The 20,427-nt window shown below is 35.2% G+C and overlaps 1 protein-coding gene across 6 annotated transcripts in view; it reads left to right on the top strand.

Annotated features, from left to right (window-relative positions):
* The window catches only part of LOC138707980 (F-box/LRR-repeat protein 2-like), a 1,260,080-nt gene extending 1,240,781 nt beyond the window's left edge, over positions 1-19,299 (top strand). For 2 of the 6 annotated variants that reach the window (XM_069838066.1, XM_069838063.1), the window contains one exon: positions 17,073-19,201. In XM_069838066.1, the coding sequence (XP_069694167.1) occupies positions 17,073-17,291 (219 nt within the window). In that variant the 3' untranslated portion in view covers positions 17,292-19,201. Of the gene's footprint in view, positions 1-17,072 lie in introns of all 6 variants that reach the window. The other 4 variants (XM_069838068.1, XM_069838065.1, XM_069838067.1 and 1 more) reach the window with 4 other exon arrangements.
* Positions 19,300-20,427: the final 1,128 nt, after the last annotated feature.

Raw genomic sequence — 20,427 nt, 5'->3', positions numbered from 1 at the left:
TGAGGTTTCTACTGGATCCGGTAGAGCGCTCTAGTGTGGCGTGTTAAATATCGATAGTACAACTGGCTCTAATCGATTACCACACTACATTTTGGTCAAAGAGTACAAGCTACAGCAATACTATTCTAATAATTCTATGATCTTTGGTTTGTTCTTCTGTGGTTACAAGGTAAACATCATCATAAAATGACAGTCGATACGAACAGCTTTTAAAGGGGAGGTCATTTTTTCCCTATATATAACGCTTAAACAATGGGTTTCGTGTATATAACTACTGCAAAGCAATTCCCATTGTATAGTTACAGCCTGTTTATACGTCCATAACTTATTCACGGTTTATTAGTAATGTCACAGTCTAATACTTACAGTCGCGCAACTCATACGTATAAAATATGTCAACATTTGACAGCTGGCGCGACAGTAGCCCTCTAGCGGCAGGCAAGTTAAAAGTGTGCACACGACATATGATAACACATCAGAAAACGGGTTTTGCGTAATTTATTTTGTATTTTTATGCGATACAGTAAGTGTATATGGTCCTTATTAATTTTAATTTAGAATCCTAAAAGAATTTCACACGCAGTTAATCTACAAGTTTCATAAGCTAGGAATAAATGTAATTCTTCCTGCTCCTTACAATTGAATCATGGCCCTGATTACGTATCATAGTTTGAAATAATATAATTGTTCGTACGTAGACGGTTAATTCAATTCGTTCCTAAATATATTTATGAACCATTGGAACTCTATATTACTTTCCTGTGAGAAGAGGCAAAATTAGTAGCTTCAAAATTGTAGGGAATATCTCGTAGGTTACATCGCGTTGTGAACTCCTCTCCCTATTTCCTGAGAAATTAACTATTTTCCATGCCGAAAATTGGGGTAAACTCGGACGCTGAGGTAAACTTGAATATAAAGAAAAGGGGAGGATTTAAACCTTAATATGATAGACATTGATTTATGAAGTTCATTATTTTTCCACTTTTAAGAACCGGTATTTCCTTTATTATTTGAGGCACAAATAGTGCTGATGTTAGGCCTATGGTTAAAATTTTTATGGCAAGTTTACCGCATTTTACATTACATTTCCAGTTTTCACACATAATGCCTAATTTTAAATTAGCCTACCTATATAATACGTAATTTACATGCACTTATTGTTAATATGACGTAGTTGAGAACAAATAAATGAACATACAATTTTGTTGAAAAAATTGTAACTTCAATTAACTCAGAAAATGTAGGCCAAATTTTATTTTCAGAGCAGAAGTGGTGTAAGTTAAAAATGGGTAATGTGGGTTAAAGTAAACATTCTGTAAAATACAGCGTAAAGTAGCAGTTAATATTGAATTTATTTAAATTATTAGTAGACAGTGAATAGCACGAAGGATATATTAATTGCTACTTTGTGCTGTATTTTACAGAATTTTTACTTTAAACCTCATTACCTAATTCTAACTTACACCACTTCTGCTCTGAACGGCTCAAATAATCACTGGGAATGTAAAATCAACACCAATAACAGTCATGCAAATTGTTACAGAAAATATTGTTTTTTATATTAAATTTAAAAAGGCTCTTTTATTTCTTGAGAACTTAATACGTCTGCCACATGAATCCACACCAACACATCAGAAATTTATCGACACAGTCTGGATTTATTCAAGAAGTGAATATTTTGCAAAAGGATTACAATACTCCATGAATTCTTGAAAAATTAACACCATTATCCCTATTTGAATGCAATATAACATTCAACTTTTGAAAAATATAAAGAAAAGAACACGAATACAAAAATTATGGAATTACTGGCATTAAAAACTGTAGATACGTTATCCAAAATCGGAATGGTTACACATTTATACATATGATCTCTGCAAAAAAATAATATACTGTAACAGGTATTTACTTTGTTTTTATTTAAACTCTCCTTCCTGACATACAGATAGGTGCCTGATAACTATAAATGTTTTATAGAACACAATACGTAGGGTACCTACAACGTGGATTATTGGTTATGACTGAGTTATGCTTTTCTCTTGGTCTTTAAGGGAATCTGAAGAACGACAAATTCGGAGATTTAAACTTGTTGTTACTGCAATTTTCGTCATTGCACACATTGCCTTTATTCCGACACATGATAAAACGTTATTATAACATCTCGCATCCCTTTAAAGCACGTGCTGGCTGAACGAGACTGTATCAACCCTATGACCAGTGCCTTGCCTGCCGCTTGGGCGCTAATGTCGCCAATGTTGGCAAAAAAGTGTTGAAGTTGGGCGACTGTATCTATTAGACTGTGGTAATGTTTTCTGCCTCAACTCTGCATAAGTCTCGTATAAAAACTATACACGGTTTATTAGTAAGACTGTCATAGTTTACGGGTAAGTAACATGATTTCACATTTGTCCCCTTTAGAGAGAGTTTAGTATTATTTTCACCAAATACACAAAATCTCACTTGATATAAAATTTGTACCTGCAACCTAGAGAGCTATTCTCAAATACAGTAAAACCTCAATAAGACGCGCCCGTTTATTGCGCTATCCTGTCTAATACTCTTTTATGTCCGGTCCCTGTACATTTTGTATATAACACCTTTATAAAATACCACATTTGTTGCCCTTTTGTCCCGCATAATACGCTGTTATTGTGGAATATTTTCGATTTATTTTACAAAAATGAAATATTTTGGCCATTGAACTCACTGGTGCCAATAACCTGAAAAGTATTCGACTCTTTACCTCCTCATTTAAACCTGTAAAATACCCCATTCTCTTGTTATGCTCTTTATTCAACTCTTTACCTGTGCTCTTAAAGCCTAAGCACAGTTACATTGCCCCTCCCTCTTGCAAAACCTCTCTCTCAAACATTCTTCACTCGGCCGTAATACAATTCTGGAAATTCTTGCTGGTCAGTTTGTTGTCCTTACTGTAGTGAAGTGTCTGTGAGTGTGATTACAATGAGTGTTTAACGAAAAGTGCTTTCTTTGTCAAAAAAAATGGAAATCTTACGAAAGTACGATGAAAACAGTACTCTTAATCAGAAACAACTCTTTGATTCATTAGGAATCGCAACATCGATATTAAGGACAATAATAAAAAATCACGACTCAATCACTGCAGCTGTGACGTTGGGAGGATGTAAACAGGAAAATGAAGTATGATTGAACATGAGAACTTGGAGAACATTTCGGTCGACTGGTTTCATCAGTCTCGAAGTGCAATCGTACCCATAAGTGACCCTATCATTTAAGAGAGGGCGCGCGAAATCGCATGCATATTAAACTTCGAATCTTCTGCTTCCAATGGTTGGCTTGACAGATTTAAAAGGCATGGATTATTTACCCCCGATTTCCAGCGAGTCAGGAACTGTCAGTGAAAGTGACGTTAGTGAATGGACAAGAAGAGTCTGCCTAATCTGATTTCAAGATATTTTTAATGTGGACGAATGTGATTTGTTCTTTAAGCTCATGCCCGACAAATCATACGTTTTCAAAGGAGAAAAGTGTCATGGAGTAAAATTAAGTAAGAAGAGGGTAACAGTGCTCGTTGATGGCTCTGAAAAGCTGCCTCTGGTCGTGGTAAAAAAATCAGCAAAACTGCGATGCTTCAAACGTATAAAGAAACTGTCACGTGTTTACAAAAACCAAGCACGTGCATGAATGACCAGCGATTTTTTGTCACGTGGTTAAAGGATTTGGACAACTAAATGGTGAGTGCATTTTTTTTAATTCATAGAGTTCCGACAATTTTTTGCCTGAAAGTAGTCCCCCATCTGACGTAACTGACGATGAAGGTGACGATGAGGATTGGGTTGCTGTGCGCGAGAAGCTGGACGGTGTTCACTTGGAGGATTTTATATCTGTAGACGATGGTGTTGTGACAGATATTCTTGATTTAGATGACGTCATAGAAAATCATGTCACAGTTGAGGAAGAAGAGGAATCAGTTTAATATGTTCCCACGCGACAGGAAGCCCTTGCAGCGAAGAGGGAGATAAGACAATTTATCAGTGCTTGTTCTGATGGTATGTCAGTTAGTGTAAATTCATATTTAAATCGTGTTCAAAATGTGATCATTCATTGTAACGGTTCACGCACATGGCAAACAAGTATAAACTACTTTTTTTTCGAAATATTGAAGTACAGTACATATTGTAAATGTCTTTGACGTACAGTAATTGCATAATGGAATAATATTGTATTACCTTTCATGAATCATGTATTTCAATAAAGAAAAATGCTAATATATACTGCATATAAGTCAAAATTAGTATACCCGCCTAATATGCGGTCCCGGTTAATACGCGGTCCCTTGAACAGTATCTTATCGGGGTTTTATTGTATATGTACTTCCTTGAACATTGTTTTTTAAAATAACATAACAGTTTTTCAGTGATTTATAAGTATTAAAAGAGTGTTATCAAGAATGAACATACATGTTTCCCATTTTTTCCTTCATATTTACGTAGATTCAAGTCCTTTGCAAGAATTGAAGCTACCTTTCACCAAGTTTGAGACTTGTTGCTAATTTCTTATGGTAATTGTAACAAAATAATATTCTGTAAAACTCTGACCCGTGGAAGCATCCAACCATCCTGTTTGGGAACTGTTTTTATACTTGTTTTAAAGCTGAAAGAATAGGGCTTGGTCCCAGCTTGAAATTCTAATATATAAATAAGAGAATGCAGTTTATGAGCTTCTGGGATGGTTTTTGGTACATTGAATCGGGATAATAATTTACTTTCTTTTTTCTTTTATTCCTCAGTTACCGGTATGTAAAATTCAAAACAGATTCCAGGAATATTTCCTTTGCAAAATCTTAAAGTTTTCTTGGTGTCATTGTCTGGTTTTCTTACGGCCTTGTGTTAATAGTAAGTCTTTTGACAGTACCCCAAACATGTCAAGTGCTTTTACTATGTGCTGTAGCAAAATAATACCAATCTGCATCAATATGATAGTCCGTTTTTGTGGGGGCAGATGTTGAGAAAATATATCCGCTTTTATATTGTGCAGCACTGCTATCAGAATAGTAGGAGAAGAGTAGGGGAATTTTTCTCTTAATGTTGAGATGAGTTTTGACTGGAAGAAAGTATAGACCACTATATTACTCTTTAAGCAGTCTGAAATGAAGGCACATTTCATTTGTTTGGTTTTATTACACTCATTGTAGTACACAACAAAAAGATGCAGTGTGGCTTGGCTGCTATTCCATTGATAGGACTATACTTCATCCCGATGTACAAACGAATAATTTTCAGCAAAACCACTGTTTATAAGAACTTCTCCATCTACCGTAGTATGTTTTTTTTTCCCGTATAAATCTGTTTTTGTTGATTTGCTATACATGAGTGAGACTTCAATTTCAATAGTACTTCACAAAATCCGTCAATAAACTCATCATTATTTTTAATGAGAGTTTCTAGTGTACATCTGTCTACTTGAGTCCACTTTCTGTTTGTTACCTGGTCAGTTATCTCATCATCAAATGTTGTTATAAGTTCATATTTAAGTTCATTTACTCCAGGATATTCTTGACACTTATTCATATGACATTCAGCTGTTGAGACATTGCACATGATGTCAGCTATACAAGCTTTGTAATTTTTCCAATGGTTCACTATCATTCAGAACAAAATCCTGTATACCAGCATCACTTAACACAAACTCAATATAGAACTTTCTTAAAAACTAAAAACTTGAATGTGTTAAAATTGTTAACACTATTAAAGTTTTAAGTTTTTAAGAAAGTTTCATATTTGAGGGGTTGTGGGCAAGAACATGGTAACCCAAATGAAGACAAATTTTGAAATAACATGGCGATAATATGTTAGGGGACATGCTCTATCTAGTGACGAAGTAGTTTGCGTCTATTCCAAAGAGATGGCTTGTTATACTTGTTTCGGTAACCCACATTTCTATTCTTTGGAATACATAGCACAGTTACTTTTCCTCATTTTTCTCAAAACCAATAAATTGTGGGTTACCATGTTCTTGCCCACAACCCCTCATTTTATAACAAGTGTTTAACTAAACGTCAAAATATAATGAATTAACTTAATGTTGTGGTGCACAGTACAGATAAAGACAGTATGTGTGTCCATTTTTCCTGCCAAAATAATATTTTAAGCCTCGGTTCACAAAACTCGAAAATCTGTTTGATCTGTCAGATGTTCATTTTTGAAAAGTTCATAACTCCCTTTTGAGTTAGCCAAAATTAACTCTTTTTGTACTTGAACTTTGTATCCTTTTACCTTATTGAAGTGCAGTCTTTCTTCCCTGGCATTATTCTGTTAATATCTCTATTATAATAGTCTACCACTAGTTTTGTCGTACGTGTGTCTAGTGTTGTCCAATGCTTAGCATTTGGACTAAAATACCCTTCCTATCAGCCGTTTAATTTGAAATTCGAAATTCTTGTTGCCTTCTTTAAACAATCCAACTGACTGGCGAAACAGAAAATATTGCCATTTTGTTACTGCGACTCTCTGAATGACAAAACTTCTCTTTAAGCTGATTAAAAATTCCACATTCGTACCCTTCCTTTTCCTTAGCTTTTGAAGTTTGAGATACGAAACATTTAGAGGGTGTTAGGCTCATGTCTTTCCTAGGCTTGTGATTTTTTTTTGCACAAGACTGCATGTGAAGTCTTCTTTTACCTGTCAAGTGCCTCACCAATAAGTTCTAAAGACTTATTTAAATAACTCACAAATGTAACAGCAACAATAAATTCACCACCTCTACCCATGCACTTGCCTGCAATACCATTAGCTTCAAATGTGTGTTTCTGAAATAGACGTCTTACTATTTTTGGTAGTCTCCATCTGTCACATATTTTCTGCAACGGCGTAATATATACAATAATGAGAGCTTCTGTGTGGATTGAGTAGTCAAGAGACCAGCTGCATTCAAATGCCGCTATTCTTTCATGTGCTTCACTTTTTCCTGCAAGAGGTGCAGCTTAATAGCTAGTTTAAAACTGGATGTGTGATACTAGTGTAACAGAAGATAGAAACAATTGGGAATCCTGTTGCTATGCTACCAATAGGCCAATTATTTTGGCAAGATCACTCAAAGGAGAAGGGTTGCTGTCTGGTTTATTGTGTAAATATTCGATATTTTGCACATGCCTTACCTTTTTCGTCCACATATTTGTGCGAGAGGTCTTTTTCTTCATATGCCTATCTAAAAGAATATCCAGAAATAGACTTTATGCTGAAAGTGATCTGACAAGGAAGGGGTCCCAAGTGATGTCGCAAGATTCTGATTTCTGTGTAGTGTATTGGATAGACTGTATCAAAATATACGTACTACAAGATTTATAGCTGCTATGGACAATAACCAGAAGAGCTATGAGTCTGAAAATATAGAAACTATGTACAATGACTAGAAAGTAATCTGCCTATATTTTGATGAGGCCGTTTATTTAATGATTTTTAAAAACACAGAAACGACTACATTAATGTTTACGGAATTAAAAGCAGCATTTACGTGTTGTAGCTTTAAGAGCAGAATACATGAAGGTCTAAAATGAAAAAGTGGTCAACACACAAACAGTTCGCATAATGAACACATAGGATGAGCAAGCTGATCACATTCTTTCCTGGAACATTCTTTTGCAAGATCACTTTCGAAACAGTCATCTGAAAGTGTTTGAAATAGACCTGAATGCCCACTGTAATATCCCCATTTGAAAAAAAACAAATTGGATCATGTGTTTAAATATATTTCCTGAAAACTGGAAATGTTCAAATGACTGAAGGCAAGGAAATTATATTTATGTTGTACAGTAAGTTTGGGTGATATCAGTGTATCTGTTGTGCACTTTACCATGTTCTTGAAAGGACGAAAGAAATAAACGTCAGCTGATTGCACCAGTTCTGCATATTTTGCAGGAATAAGCTTCTTATGGAAATTAACACAATCTGGAGCTGTCTCGTTGTGAGGATCATAATCCTCGTCTGATGCCCAGGAGTCAATTAAAAGAAGAATTCGATCTCTATCCTGCGAATCTGGCCATAATATCACAAAATAAGAACATTTTCAAATCACGTTTGGTCATATTTGCTGATTTGCTTGCATATGCTTTTATATTAGGCAAATCAATTATTGTGCTAACTGGAAGCTGTCGATTGGGATCCTAGACAAGAACATACATATGAAGGTGGCGTACCATCCATTACTAGAACTAGCATTATCATATATGAATGCATTGAATATGTTGAGGCATCAAAGAGAGTCTTGCTTCACCTAATGGCAAGAGTTCTTCCTGAATGTAACTCTCTATCGAATCTGGATTGATTCACATTTAATATATGTTCTGGAGTAAAATTGTGTTCATCAGTGAAATGCAAGATCCTCTGTCTGTATGGAGTTTTAAGCGTATTCTCAAATTTTTTCAAAGCTATCATATTTTTCATCGGCCATTTTGTGCCATTACAGAAGTGGATTTTACACGATGTGATTTCTCTAAACCCAAAACTGGAAAGCACAAATTGGGAGGAACCTTTCTTCTTGGTAGCTTTGTCCAGATTTTATAAGCATCAGGGAAGTACCCTTCTGGGAATTTTGTGTTCTTCTTACGTGGTGATGATGGAGCATATGAAGAGCTACTACTTTCCTACCAACTAATCTATGACTTTTTTTTCTGGATCTGACTTATCTTGTAATGCTGTATCATCGTCAAAATTACTATCAATTTCCCCATTATCCGTAATTAATTCTTCATCGATCACAAATATATTACTCTCTTCAATAACAACCTTTTCTTCAATCAACTGCTTTATAATATGTTCAGAAACTGTAAGTTCTTTCCTAGTTCCATTCCCTCCGAAATAGCAAAAAAAAAAAGAAAGAAATCCACTAGCAACATAACTATCTCTATGAAGATGCACACAACAGTCTGCACTCGTGTCTAACTCATAACTAGCTAAACTGTTTCCGTGTCTCATAGTCTGCACCCCTCTCCTTTCCATTTCTTCCTCTCTCTCTCTCTCTCTCTCTCTCTCTCTCTCTCTCTCTCTTGGACACACGTATTTCATAGCACCACAAATCGCGTCATAACTCTTTCCTTATGTTCTAAGAAAACAAAGTTGCTCCATTCAAATATCAGCAACAACCACATGAACCCTTCCTTGTGAGACTTCATTTAACTTTTTTGGTTCCTGACTTCAAAGCTCTGTGGCATCGAAAGCAAGTTCATCCTGAAATTCAAATGAAGATGTAAATCTAAAATGCAAACTTATAAGTTAAGAGAGAAGTTTAAAATATTGAAACTACCCTATAACTTAAGCCCATACGAAATTCTGTTACTACATAAAATATTTCAATAATATCAATAAAGTAATTCTCAGTGTGTTTAAATTAAAATATGTGAACCCCAATAATGTGACTTTAAATATAGAAAAATGCGTTATTGAATTCTTAACTTACTTATTTAATTTTGGTATAATGTTTTGTAAAATAAATGTATAATTATTTGAACATCTGTAGTTTAAATATTTCAAGCTTTGTTGTGTTATTTTGCAGAGGAATCCTAAGGTAAGTCTATTTACCGCAACTACAGCAGCTTTAAGTTGATTTAAGTTTCTTAAATACTATTTATATTAATAAGCACACACGCACGCACACACAAATACAAACATACATACATACAGATGCCTCAAACTAGGAAGCTGCCTGGAGAGGAGAAGTAGTAGAGCTAACGGAGGGGGCCCACCTAGGCTCCGATACCCAGGTATAGTTATATTATCTGAAAAGTTGACCTCTTGACAATGTATTCAAGATGTACCCACCCTATGCACCCTTCTCAACTGTTATTAGAACTGAGCTGTACCGTTCTACTCCACAGTGCACAGCAGTAGGCGGACAGTGGTAGGGGAGAAGTGCTCTATGCGCCTGCGCGAACGAGACAGCTTGCTAGTTTGAGGCATCTGTACATACCTACCAACATACATACATAATAACTTGTCACAAAGATTACTATCTGAACCCGATCTAGAGATATTCATCGAAGTGTTCACTGAGGCAATACAATCAGCATTCGAACAAACTTTCAAAACTCTTAGTATTACTGGCGGTACAACAAGGAAGAAATCAGTACCTTGGTGGACCGAAACTCTGACAATAATGAGGCAAAGGACAAACGCATTAAGAAAAAGATATAAAAAACTAGAAAAAAACGACCAATTGAGAGAAATCCGTAAACGGGTGTACTTTGAAGAAAAAATGAGGTATCAAGCTGCAATACGAAGAGAGAAAATCGACTCATGGAAACAATACTGCAACACTACATCTTCCACTAACCCTTGGAATGAAGTTTATAAACTTGCCTCACGAAAAACAAAAAACAACTTTACCATGACTACTTTGCAGAAACCCGACGGTTCGAAAACAACGAGCATCAAAGATACTATGGAATACATACTCGATTATCTAAACCCAGAAGATAGAGAAGACGAAGACACTGACTACCACAAACACATTAGAACTACAACAGAAGAACCTGACCACATCGTCGACGACAGAGAATTCTCACAAGACGAAATTATGCAAATCATCGAAAACTTCAATAGCAAAAAGTCCCCTGGCATAGACGGTACAACCAGCGATATATTCTTGAGAACGTACCAAAATTTTCCCAAACTCATAACAACAATCTACAATGAGTGTCTTAGACGAGGCTGCTTCCCAAAAATTTGGAAGACAGCTAAGATAATTCCAATAGTGAAACCGTGCAAAGAAAATAGCTTGGAGCCTTAAAAATATCGCCCAATCAGTCTTATAAATATAGGAGGAAAAGTTCTAGAAAAGCTACTAGTCAATCGAATCATGCACCATATGCACACAAAAGAACTCCTAAACGATCACCAGTATGGTTTCACAGCACAGAAAAGTACAACAGACGCGACAATGGAAGGAAAAAGGTTAATGAGCCAGAACTAGAGAAAGGGAATGTTGTAGTTATGGTCAGCCTCGACGTTAAAGGAGCCTACGACGCAGCCAGGTGGCCAGGAATTTTAAAGGAACTTAAAGATTCTAAATGCCCCCAAAATTTATATAGGCGCTCACAGAACTACTTCAGTCAAAGATCTGCTACTATGTCCATAAACAATGTTACAATACAGAAAAGAGCCACAAAAGGATGTCCACAAGGATCATGTTGCAGCCCCGGTTACTGGAATATACAATACAACTCCATTCTGAACCTTAAATACACAAGCCACACCAAAGCAATAGCATTCGCGGATGACTAGGTATTACTAACGAGAGGAGACACAATCAGAGAAGCAGAAAACTATACAAACATAGAAATGAACACGATTACTACATGGACCAAAACAAATAAAATTAATTTTAATGAACAGAAGTCGAAAGTAATGCTCCTGACTCGAAGGAAAAGAAGAGAAGAAAAAGAAGTAAACATTTATCTAAATAATAAACCACTAGTCCAAGAAAACACCTTGAAATACCTTGGAATCATATTTGACAAGAAATTAACTTTCAGAGAACACATAAATCATATCACAGAAAAATGCACAAAACTAATATTTGCACTTTCCAAGTCAGAGAAACTGAACTGGGGCCTTAAGCACGAAGCGCTAAAAACAATCTAAAAAGGCGGAATTTTACCTCTCCTAACATACGGGGCACCAGTGTGGACTAAAGTAATGGAAAGAGAATGCTACAAAGCTAAAATTACCATAGTTCGAAGACATATGAACATTAAAATAGCGAAAGCATGCCGCACAATATCAAACGAAGCTCTCTGCGTAATCACTGGATTAACACCTATTACTATCAAGATAAATGAAATTGTGAAGCTGTACAAATATTTAAAAGGGGACGGAAATGCAGAACAAATACTGGACAATAATATGGAAGCGAAATACTGGCCTCATCCAGCGAACTCAATAAGACTCAACCCAGAAAGCCAGGAAGAAACACACAAAATACATGTATATATTGACTGCAGCAAAAGCGATCAAGGAGTAGGATCAGGTATAGCCATATATGCGGATAACGAAATAAAACACAAGCTTAAATACAGACTGAATGAAAGATGTTCCAACGACCAGGTAGAGCAGCTGGCAATCCTGAAAGCCTTAGAATACATTGAATCATTGGAAATAGAAGGACGAACAATTGCAATATATACGGATAGCCGGATAACACTCGAAGCTCTTAAAAGTAGAAAAAATCACACTTATCTCATAGAAGAAATAAGGAACAAGGTGGTGAGAATGGAGGAACAAGACTGGAGGATACAACTGTACTGGGTTAAAGCACACGTAGGGAACCAGGGTAACGAGCTGGCAGACCAACATGCAAAGGTGGCGGCGACAAGTAAGGACCTCCACGAGTGCTACAAGAGGATACCCAGAAGTGCTGTACTAAGTGAACTCAGTGAACTAAGTGAAGCCAAATGGCAAAGTGACTGGAATGTAACTGAGAAAGGTGCAGTCACAAAATCACTCTTCCCAAATATTGCAGACAGACTCAAACTGAAATTCAATGTAACCCCTAAACTAACAGCAATGTTAACAGGACACGGCAAAACCAGAGCGTACCTACATAGATTTAAAATCGTAAACAATCCAACATGCCATGTCAAATTAGCCATCAAACGGTAGACCACTTATTGTTCGATTGCAAACTATTAGATCAGGAAAGAAATGCTTTAATCGCTGCTGTATTAAGAAATGAAAACTGGCCACCTAACAAAGACGACCTCATAAAAAATATGCTAGGAAACTTATACAATTTGTAAATAATATACCTTTTGAGAAAATTAGCTAGTTGTAGAAAAAATAGAATTGTAAATAATGTTAAGTATAAATGGTAGAAATTGTAAATAATTGTAAAACCAGAGTATCATAAAAAACAATTTTAGAATCTGCAATAACATTACAGTCTAACAGTAGATGGTAAACTATAAACGGTAGATAGCTATAATTAATTGTGACCTTAGAACATTTTATAGAGAAAAAATAAGAGAAAATTGTGGAAAAGAAAGTAATCCAAATCAGATTGTAAATTTTAAATTGCAGAAAATGAATATAAATGCAGCATATATTTCGAGAGAAATAAGTGAACGGCAAAAACAATATTAACTGATCTTCAAGTTAGATTGTAAACTTTGAATTGTTATAGATGATTGTAAATAATTGTAATATTAGAAGAGAGCTCAGTGCATGTAGTATTACTCAGTGTAATGGAACATGCCGTTTTTAATAAATATAAAAAATACATAAATACACACATACATACATACATACATACATGCATACATACATACATACACATATACATACATGCATGCATGCATACATACATACATACATACATACATACATACATACATACATACATACAGTCCACACTTGTGGAGTAACGGTCAGCGCGTCTGGCCGCGAAACCAGGTGGCCCGGGTTCGAATCCCGGTCGGAGCAAGTTACCTGGTTGAGGTTTTTTTCTGGGGTTTTCCCCCAACCCAATATGAGCAAATGCTGGGTAACTTTCGGTGCTGGACCCCGGACTCATTTCACCGGCATTATCACCTTCATTTAATTCAGACGCTAAATAGCCTAGATGTTTATACAGCGTCGTAAAATAACCCAATAAAATAAAATACATGCATGCATGCATACAGTTCATTTAAGTTTCTTAAATACTATTTATATTAATAAGCACGCACGCACACATACATACATACACACGTACACACATACATACATAGAACAATAATTTGTATGTGCTGAAGTGAGACTATTCGAGATGCCGTCTACTTCGAAATCTCACCACACCTGTGGAGTAACGGTTAGCACGTCTAGCCGCGAAACCAGGTGGCCCGAGTTCGATTTCCCATTCGGGGCAAGTTACCTGGTTGAGGTTTTTTCCAGGGTTTTCCCTCAACCTAATATGGGCAAATGCTGGGTAACTTTCGGTGTTGGACCTCGGAATCATTTCACCGGCATTATCACCATCATCTCATTCAGACGCTAAATAACCTAAGCTGTTGATAAAATAACCTACTAAAATAAAAAAAAAATCGAAATCTCAAACATTAGAATTAGATTATGACTAAAGTATACTACTTTTCTAAACTTCTATAAATGTGAGATTTCACTTAGGATACTACTGTATAACATTTAATTTAGGCTACACTATATTGACAGTTATCTGCATATTAATTTTTCTTAAGTACATATTTTCTTGCTATCCCTCATCATAGAACGTCATTATACTCATCCTCTTATACAGTATAATATCATTACCTCGTCTATGGAATTCTCTACCTAGTGACATCAAGGATTGTCAGACACCATCAAAATTCAAAATTAATTTTGAAACGCATTTTTTGTTTAATGAAATTTATTATTAGTACGTTAGAAGATGTGTTGATTACAGCCTTTGTCTAATCGTTTATAACCATATGTTTTATTTGCATTATTAGCTGCCCTTCCTCGTTTAGTTATGTAGATGAATAATATTAATATAAATCTTAAGTTTTGTTTAATTGTATACAGATTTAACATTTTAATTTTTTTCGTTACGTATTACTGTAATTGCAGATGTTTTTGTTTGTGTGTACATTTTTGTGGAATTGAATGTTACTAATGAATTTCTTTGCTGCTGTCCAAAAATTTTGTATGTGTAGCTTCAAACTCCTGGTGGTGTGGAAGAGAAGGCCTGGTGTCCTTAACTCCACCATAATAGATATTATATTATTATTATTATTATTATTATTATTATTATTATTAATTTTTTCACTATATATTTTTTAAAATTACATCTTACCTTCTTACTGATTGTAATACTGATCATCAAACATGTTTATAAACTGAGGGCTTTTTATTTCTCTTGCTGGAATAATTAAATTGCAGTAATAAACAAGGAGTTGCCAGACACTATGTTCTCGTGTAAAGGGAGTTAAGTCAAATTGTGAGGCATGTAAATTTATCTCCTTTAGTACTGAATAAAACCCCTTTGTCATAAACTATGGAGCACTGTAACTGCATCATAGGTGGAAGAATAACTTAATCCCTTTAACACAAGAGAAATTAAATGTGAATAGTTCAAATCTATATTATTCCAGTTTAGCGAATTCATACTTAACCCCTTTTACACGAGCAACCGCGAATTATTTCCTTAGGGCCTGCACACACCAGACGATATACTACGAAGATTTATAGCTAACATTTGTGCAGCATGTGATTACACATTAACCCAAACACTGAAAGAAAACTATAGCCTGCTATAAGCTGTAAAACTCTGCTATATAGCGCGCATCTGACTACTGACTATTTTCACAAAACATAGTGAAGGTTGGCGCACATGAAAAATGTGAATTCGACCATGTAGTCCAGAACAGAGTTCTAGGAAATATTGTAGCATCATCTTTGCATTGCTTACAAGGTGAAAAATTTAATAGAGGAGGTGAAACGGCATCCTTGTCTGTGGTAAATGAGCACACAGCTCGTATTTATCTAAAGCTTATAAACTTTCGTGTCTGTGGGCGTATTATTCCAAGTTCCAAAGTCTGATACCCATGAAAACGCTAGTATCAATAAACACGCTAATTTAATTGCTTTCCTGAAAAGAAAATGCGATGGATAAAGAGGACATAAATCTAAAATTCATTACATATTAATGTGTGATTTTTTTCAGTAAATTGATAGTTACTAGTACTACCATAGGCTTACTACACTGAGTTTCATTACTGCACTCAATGTGGTAATATTGTTAAAAAAAGTGCAATAAGGATGAATAAGTAGACATTGGATAAATAGTAGATTTACAATGCTGTCGACGTGGTTGGAGAGTTGGTATAGCGCTAGTCTTCTATGCCCAAGGTTGCGGGTTCGATCCCGGGCCAGTCGATGGCATTTAAGTGTGCTTAAATGCGACAGGCTCATGTCAGTAGATTTACTGGCATGTAAAAGAACTGCGGGACAAAATTCCGGTACATCCGGCGACGCTGATATAACCTCTGCAGTTGCGAGCGTCGTTAAATAAAACATAACATTTAACATTTACAATGCTGATACAGTAATGCAAGCAAAAGCAATATGAACTCTTGTACAAAACTTATTACCTACATTCCATCAATTTCTTCTTTTGGATCTGTAACTGAACTTATTGTTGGAATTCATTTTCAATATGATACCTCTTTTTCATCCAACTCAATCCATATTCAATATGATTCGATCTCACTTTTTAGGTGTATCGACCTTGAGAAAGTTTCAATATGATAAGTGTTTTCAAATCCATTTGAATACTCCACGAAAATGTACTGACTATAGACGAATTTAGGGACAGTGTATGAAAAGAAATTTGAAGCGCTACAGAAATAGAACAGAAGTGGGGAAATGATTTTATTAAACGAAAGTATTGTTGCAACTTTTCTTCATCATTTTCTAGATCATGATATACATGATATAATTCCCCTGAGTTCCTCCCTGCAAATATTAATTTCATGAATCCAGGTTTGCTCCTGTTTTAAAGCCAATGCGAACGATAACAATCCCTCTGGATCCATTCTCTTGGGCATCTTGTACAAATGTTCCTGATGAAACATTATTATACCAACTAATGTGTTCATGTTCATATCTTATCGCTAGCTATAATATCTCACAAAATCTGTGTCCGGTGTGTGCTATATATTATAGTGTCCGGTGTGTGCTGGCCTATAGCTTGTTGTCTTGGTGCTGTATTTAAGCTATGGAATTTCAACATGCATTAAAATATTGGCGAGAAGGGAATTCTGACAGCTGTTTGTGGGTGAGTCCACAATTACTCTGTGTGGCTCTGGCACGAAGCTGCCCTAGGTGTGAAGCTGTGGGCTATCACTCACTTGTGATACTTGTGATGATGATGATGATGATGATGATGATTACTATTATTATAATTATTATTATTATCATCATCTTCATCATCATTAAAATAATATTTACATTTTAGAAATATACTGCACAATACCACTAGCAATACTATTCAAAATCCTCTGCACTTGGTGATAAACCAACCTCTAATGATAATACACAATGTAACAATTGTAACAACATTTACAGGAGAATCCGATGCCCAAGTTGTCCCATGTGACACTGGACCATTGTCACAAGATAACAGGACAAAGTCTGCAGCGTCTTCTGGATGCGGAAAATGAGCTGGCAGTGCTCAGAGTATGGAGCTGTCTCAACATCACCAAGTACCTCAATCTTGAGCTTAGCCATCACATAAAAAATGAGAACTTGGATGTATACTTCGAGTGGTTTGAATATGACGACTAAAACATTAACTGCATTGAGATTCATTGTTTCTTTTATAAAAGTTTGTTATATTAATATTGATAACAACTGAAAAGACATTGTTAAAAGTCTTTATATAAGATACATTACTAAAGTAATTTAACATATTATAGCTTACATTCTACATATAGTACATATTGCTTTGTTGAAATATAATTACACTTCTGTATATACCATGTAACAATAATGTTTTGAAAAGCGAGTTAATAAAAAATGTAGAAAATTCAAGACCAAAACTTTTGCAAGCAGTGCAGTGAAATGGACAACTTCAGGAAATGTTGGATTATATCATGGAATTCTCATAATCGTTGCAATGACTTCACTTACATACATGAATGCCATATTTATTGCTTTATTTTCTGAGATAAAATATCCCTAACTTTGGTCCATTAATTTAATTGCATGAATTTATAGATCATATTAACATGCTGAAAGTGCCCAGTATATCTCTTTTTCTACAGATTTCAAAGTGTACAGTCAATCTACAGCCAAGTCACATGATTGTTTGTCTACTAATGGCATTAGTAGTTGCACTTTAATTAAGATTCTGAGACAGAAATACCTTACAGAAATTTGGAAAATGTTTTTATTATGTCATTGGTCTTAAAATTTTGTGAAATCATGTTTTATGTAGTCGCGAATGGTGGTAAATGCGTTTCGAATTCAGAAAAAAAAATTTGATTATTCCACCATGTCCTCAAACTTAACATTTCCAATGATTCAGAACTTCATAAAAGTTCCAATATCAGGGCAGGTAGGTATAACCAGATAGATTGCCTACTCTGTTGGGTTTGTTATGTCTGGCTACTACTAACAATTGAGCTAGACTTACTGAGTCTGAGAGAGTTGATTACCCTTCTGGTTATACCTATCTCCCCTGACGTTGGAGCATATATTTATATGGTTTTTAAAATGTAAGAGATAAATTTCAGTGTTCATATTTTCTACACAATCTTAAAAATTCCGGTACTGTTATTACACAGGAAGTGGAATATTTTACGTCACCATGACAACAAAAGTGTTCCTGATTATTGTGGCAATCGTGTTATTAGTACCTGTAGGCACTTTCCTGTAACTTGGCCTGCAAGATCACCAGATATTAACCCAGCAGATTATTGGTTGTAGGGTAAGCTGAAGGAAAGTGTGTTCGTCAGCAAACTTACATCAATTGATGAGTTGAAGGGATCCATCGCACACACTGTGGCAGATACAGTATTCCAGAACACGAACTCAGATTTGCTGTATACATCATTGAAGAGAGGCTGTTACTTATACAAGAACAAGATGGTGGACACAACATCTATGATGAAGTTATGGCTATGGGTGGTGATGCAAAAAATTCCATTTTTGTGTGATATCCCAGTCCCAGAATTTACAATATTGTGTAGAAAATATGAACAATTAAAGTTACGTCGTGCTTCTGAAAAACCGTATACTTCTGAATCGTTAGAAAATGTTAAGTTCTAAGATTCGGTGGAATAAGCAAAAATCTATTTCTGAACACATTCACCTTTGAAAATTCATATGCGTTTCGAATTGTTGATAAGCCTACATAATGTGAAGATAATTTTGAGAGTTGTAATTTTGTAGAAAAACCTTGCAAGTTAGGTACTGAGAATGCGCATTTGAACTGTCTAGTAGGTAGAGAGGTGTTGAAGTTGTCACTGCGCTCAGTGGAGATAAGGCTTTTCCACTGTTGCCTTCAAGTACATCTACTTGGTTTCCTTGTCATTTATTCTCCTCCTTTAGTCTGAAAGGTTTCATGGGATATTATATCGACATTGTTTTTAATGAAATGTTTAAATCGACTAGATTTTGTAGGTGCATAATATATTATGTTAATAAAGAATTAGATATTATACATTCATCAATAGCTTTTACAAACTACCAGACCTGGAATTCCTAATATTCGAATTTGGCGTTCAAGTCGGCATGGGTTAATGTCATCCTATTGAGATGACATTTTATTTTTGAGTAAATATGACCAAATTTAAAATATTTACGGGATGGGCGCAAAAAGTTTCGACTTTTTTCTTTTATTGGTAAAATAAGGGACACCCTAATCATTGTACAAATAAAATTACAAAGTCGTAGTTCTATGTAAGTGTAAATAAAGTAAATAATACTTACAAAGTGTTTGCCATGGTAAGACAGAGATAATTTCCAAACAAAGTTATACAATGATATGAAAAACTGCAACCATTAAATTTTGAACAGAAGCCTGCAAAATTAGCAAAAAGACTACCAAATTGTAGGGCGCTAAATAATTATATTTTATTTTCACATTCTTAACCTGCATGACACTCTTTAATATGATTCCTCCTCTTTACATTCTTCACAGAAAAATTCCCCTTCAAGGGAACTGTTGTCTTCAGCAGCCGAACGATTCTGAAAAAGTCCTTATGAAAGATAAGCAACCTATTCTTTTCCCAATGTACCCCAAAATTCTTTTCTAGCAAATTCTTTACATCCTTCACTTTGGTGGGGTCTAGGACTACTCCTGGCAATTTTTCATGCTTGCAGGCTTTTTTTTTCATCACCATATCCCCACATTGATGTCCATAATACAATGAGGTTCTCCCCTTCCTATCACACTTTCCTGTGCACTTCTAATATTGAATCGTTTTGCAGAGGAAAATTTGAAATCGCACGATGCACTTTTTTTTAGCATGTTCTTAGCAGCCAACTTTCAATTATTTACAAAGCAATCTCTCCCTAATTTAAAGATTTTAGCATGTTTGGGAAATAATTCTTATTCTTCTGGATTGCTGCCTTATATTTTTCTCATGGTTCTTTTTCTAGGAATCTGGATTGCTTTTCCATCATCTTCCTTTGCCTTTAATAAGAGGAGTAATATCCTCTACTAATTTTAATATTAATAATGAACATGTAGGTATATTACTGATTCAGTTACCTACTCACATCACACAAAAACCCCTTTAAAAAGAATAATGACTGTGGTGCACCTTTCACACAGATAAGAGCCTACACAAACTGCGGGAAAAATGTGACGAAAAGTCTCTCATTAATCGGTTGATTGTATTAGATGAGTTATGGAATGATAAATACGATGGATAAGGCAAGTTACAGAATAAAACTACAGTTTTCATCACAGATT

The sequence above is a fragment of the Periplaneta americana genome, chromosome 10 (genome assembly GCF_040183065.1).
Source record: "Periplaneta americana isolate PAMFEO1 chromosome 10, P.americana_PAMFEO1_priV1, whole genome shotgun sequence".
NCBI lineage: Eukaryota > Metazoa > Arthropoda > Insecta > Blattodea > Blattidae > Periplaneta > Periplaneta americana.
The sequence above is the reverse complement of the archived record's forward strand: the minus strand, read 5'-3'. Positions and strand labels throughout refer to the sequence as shown.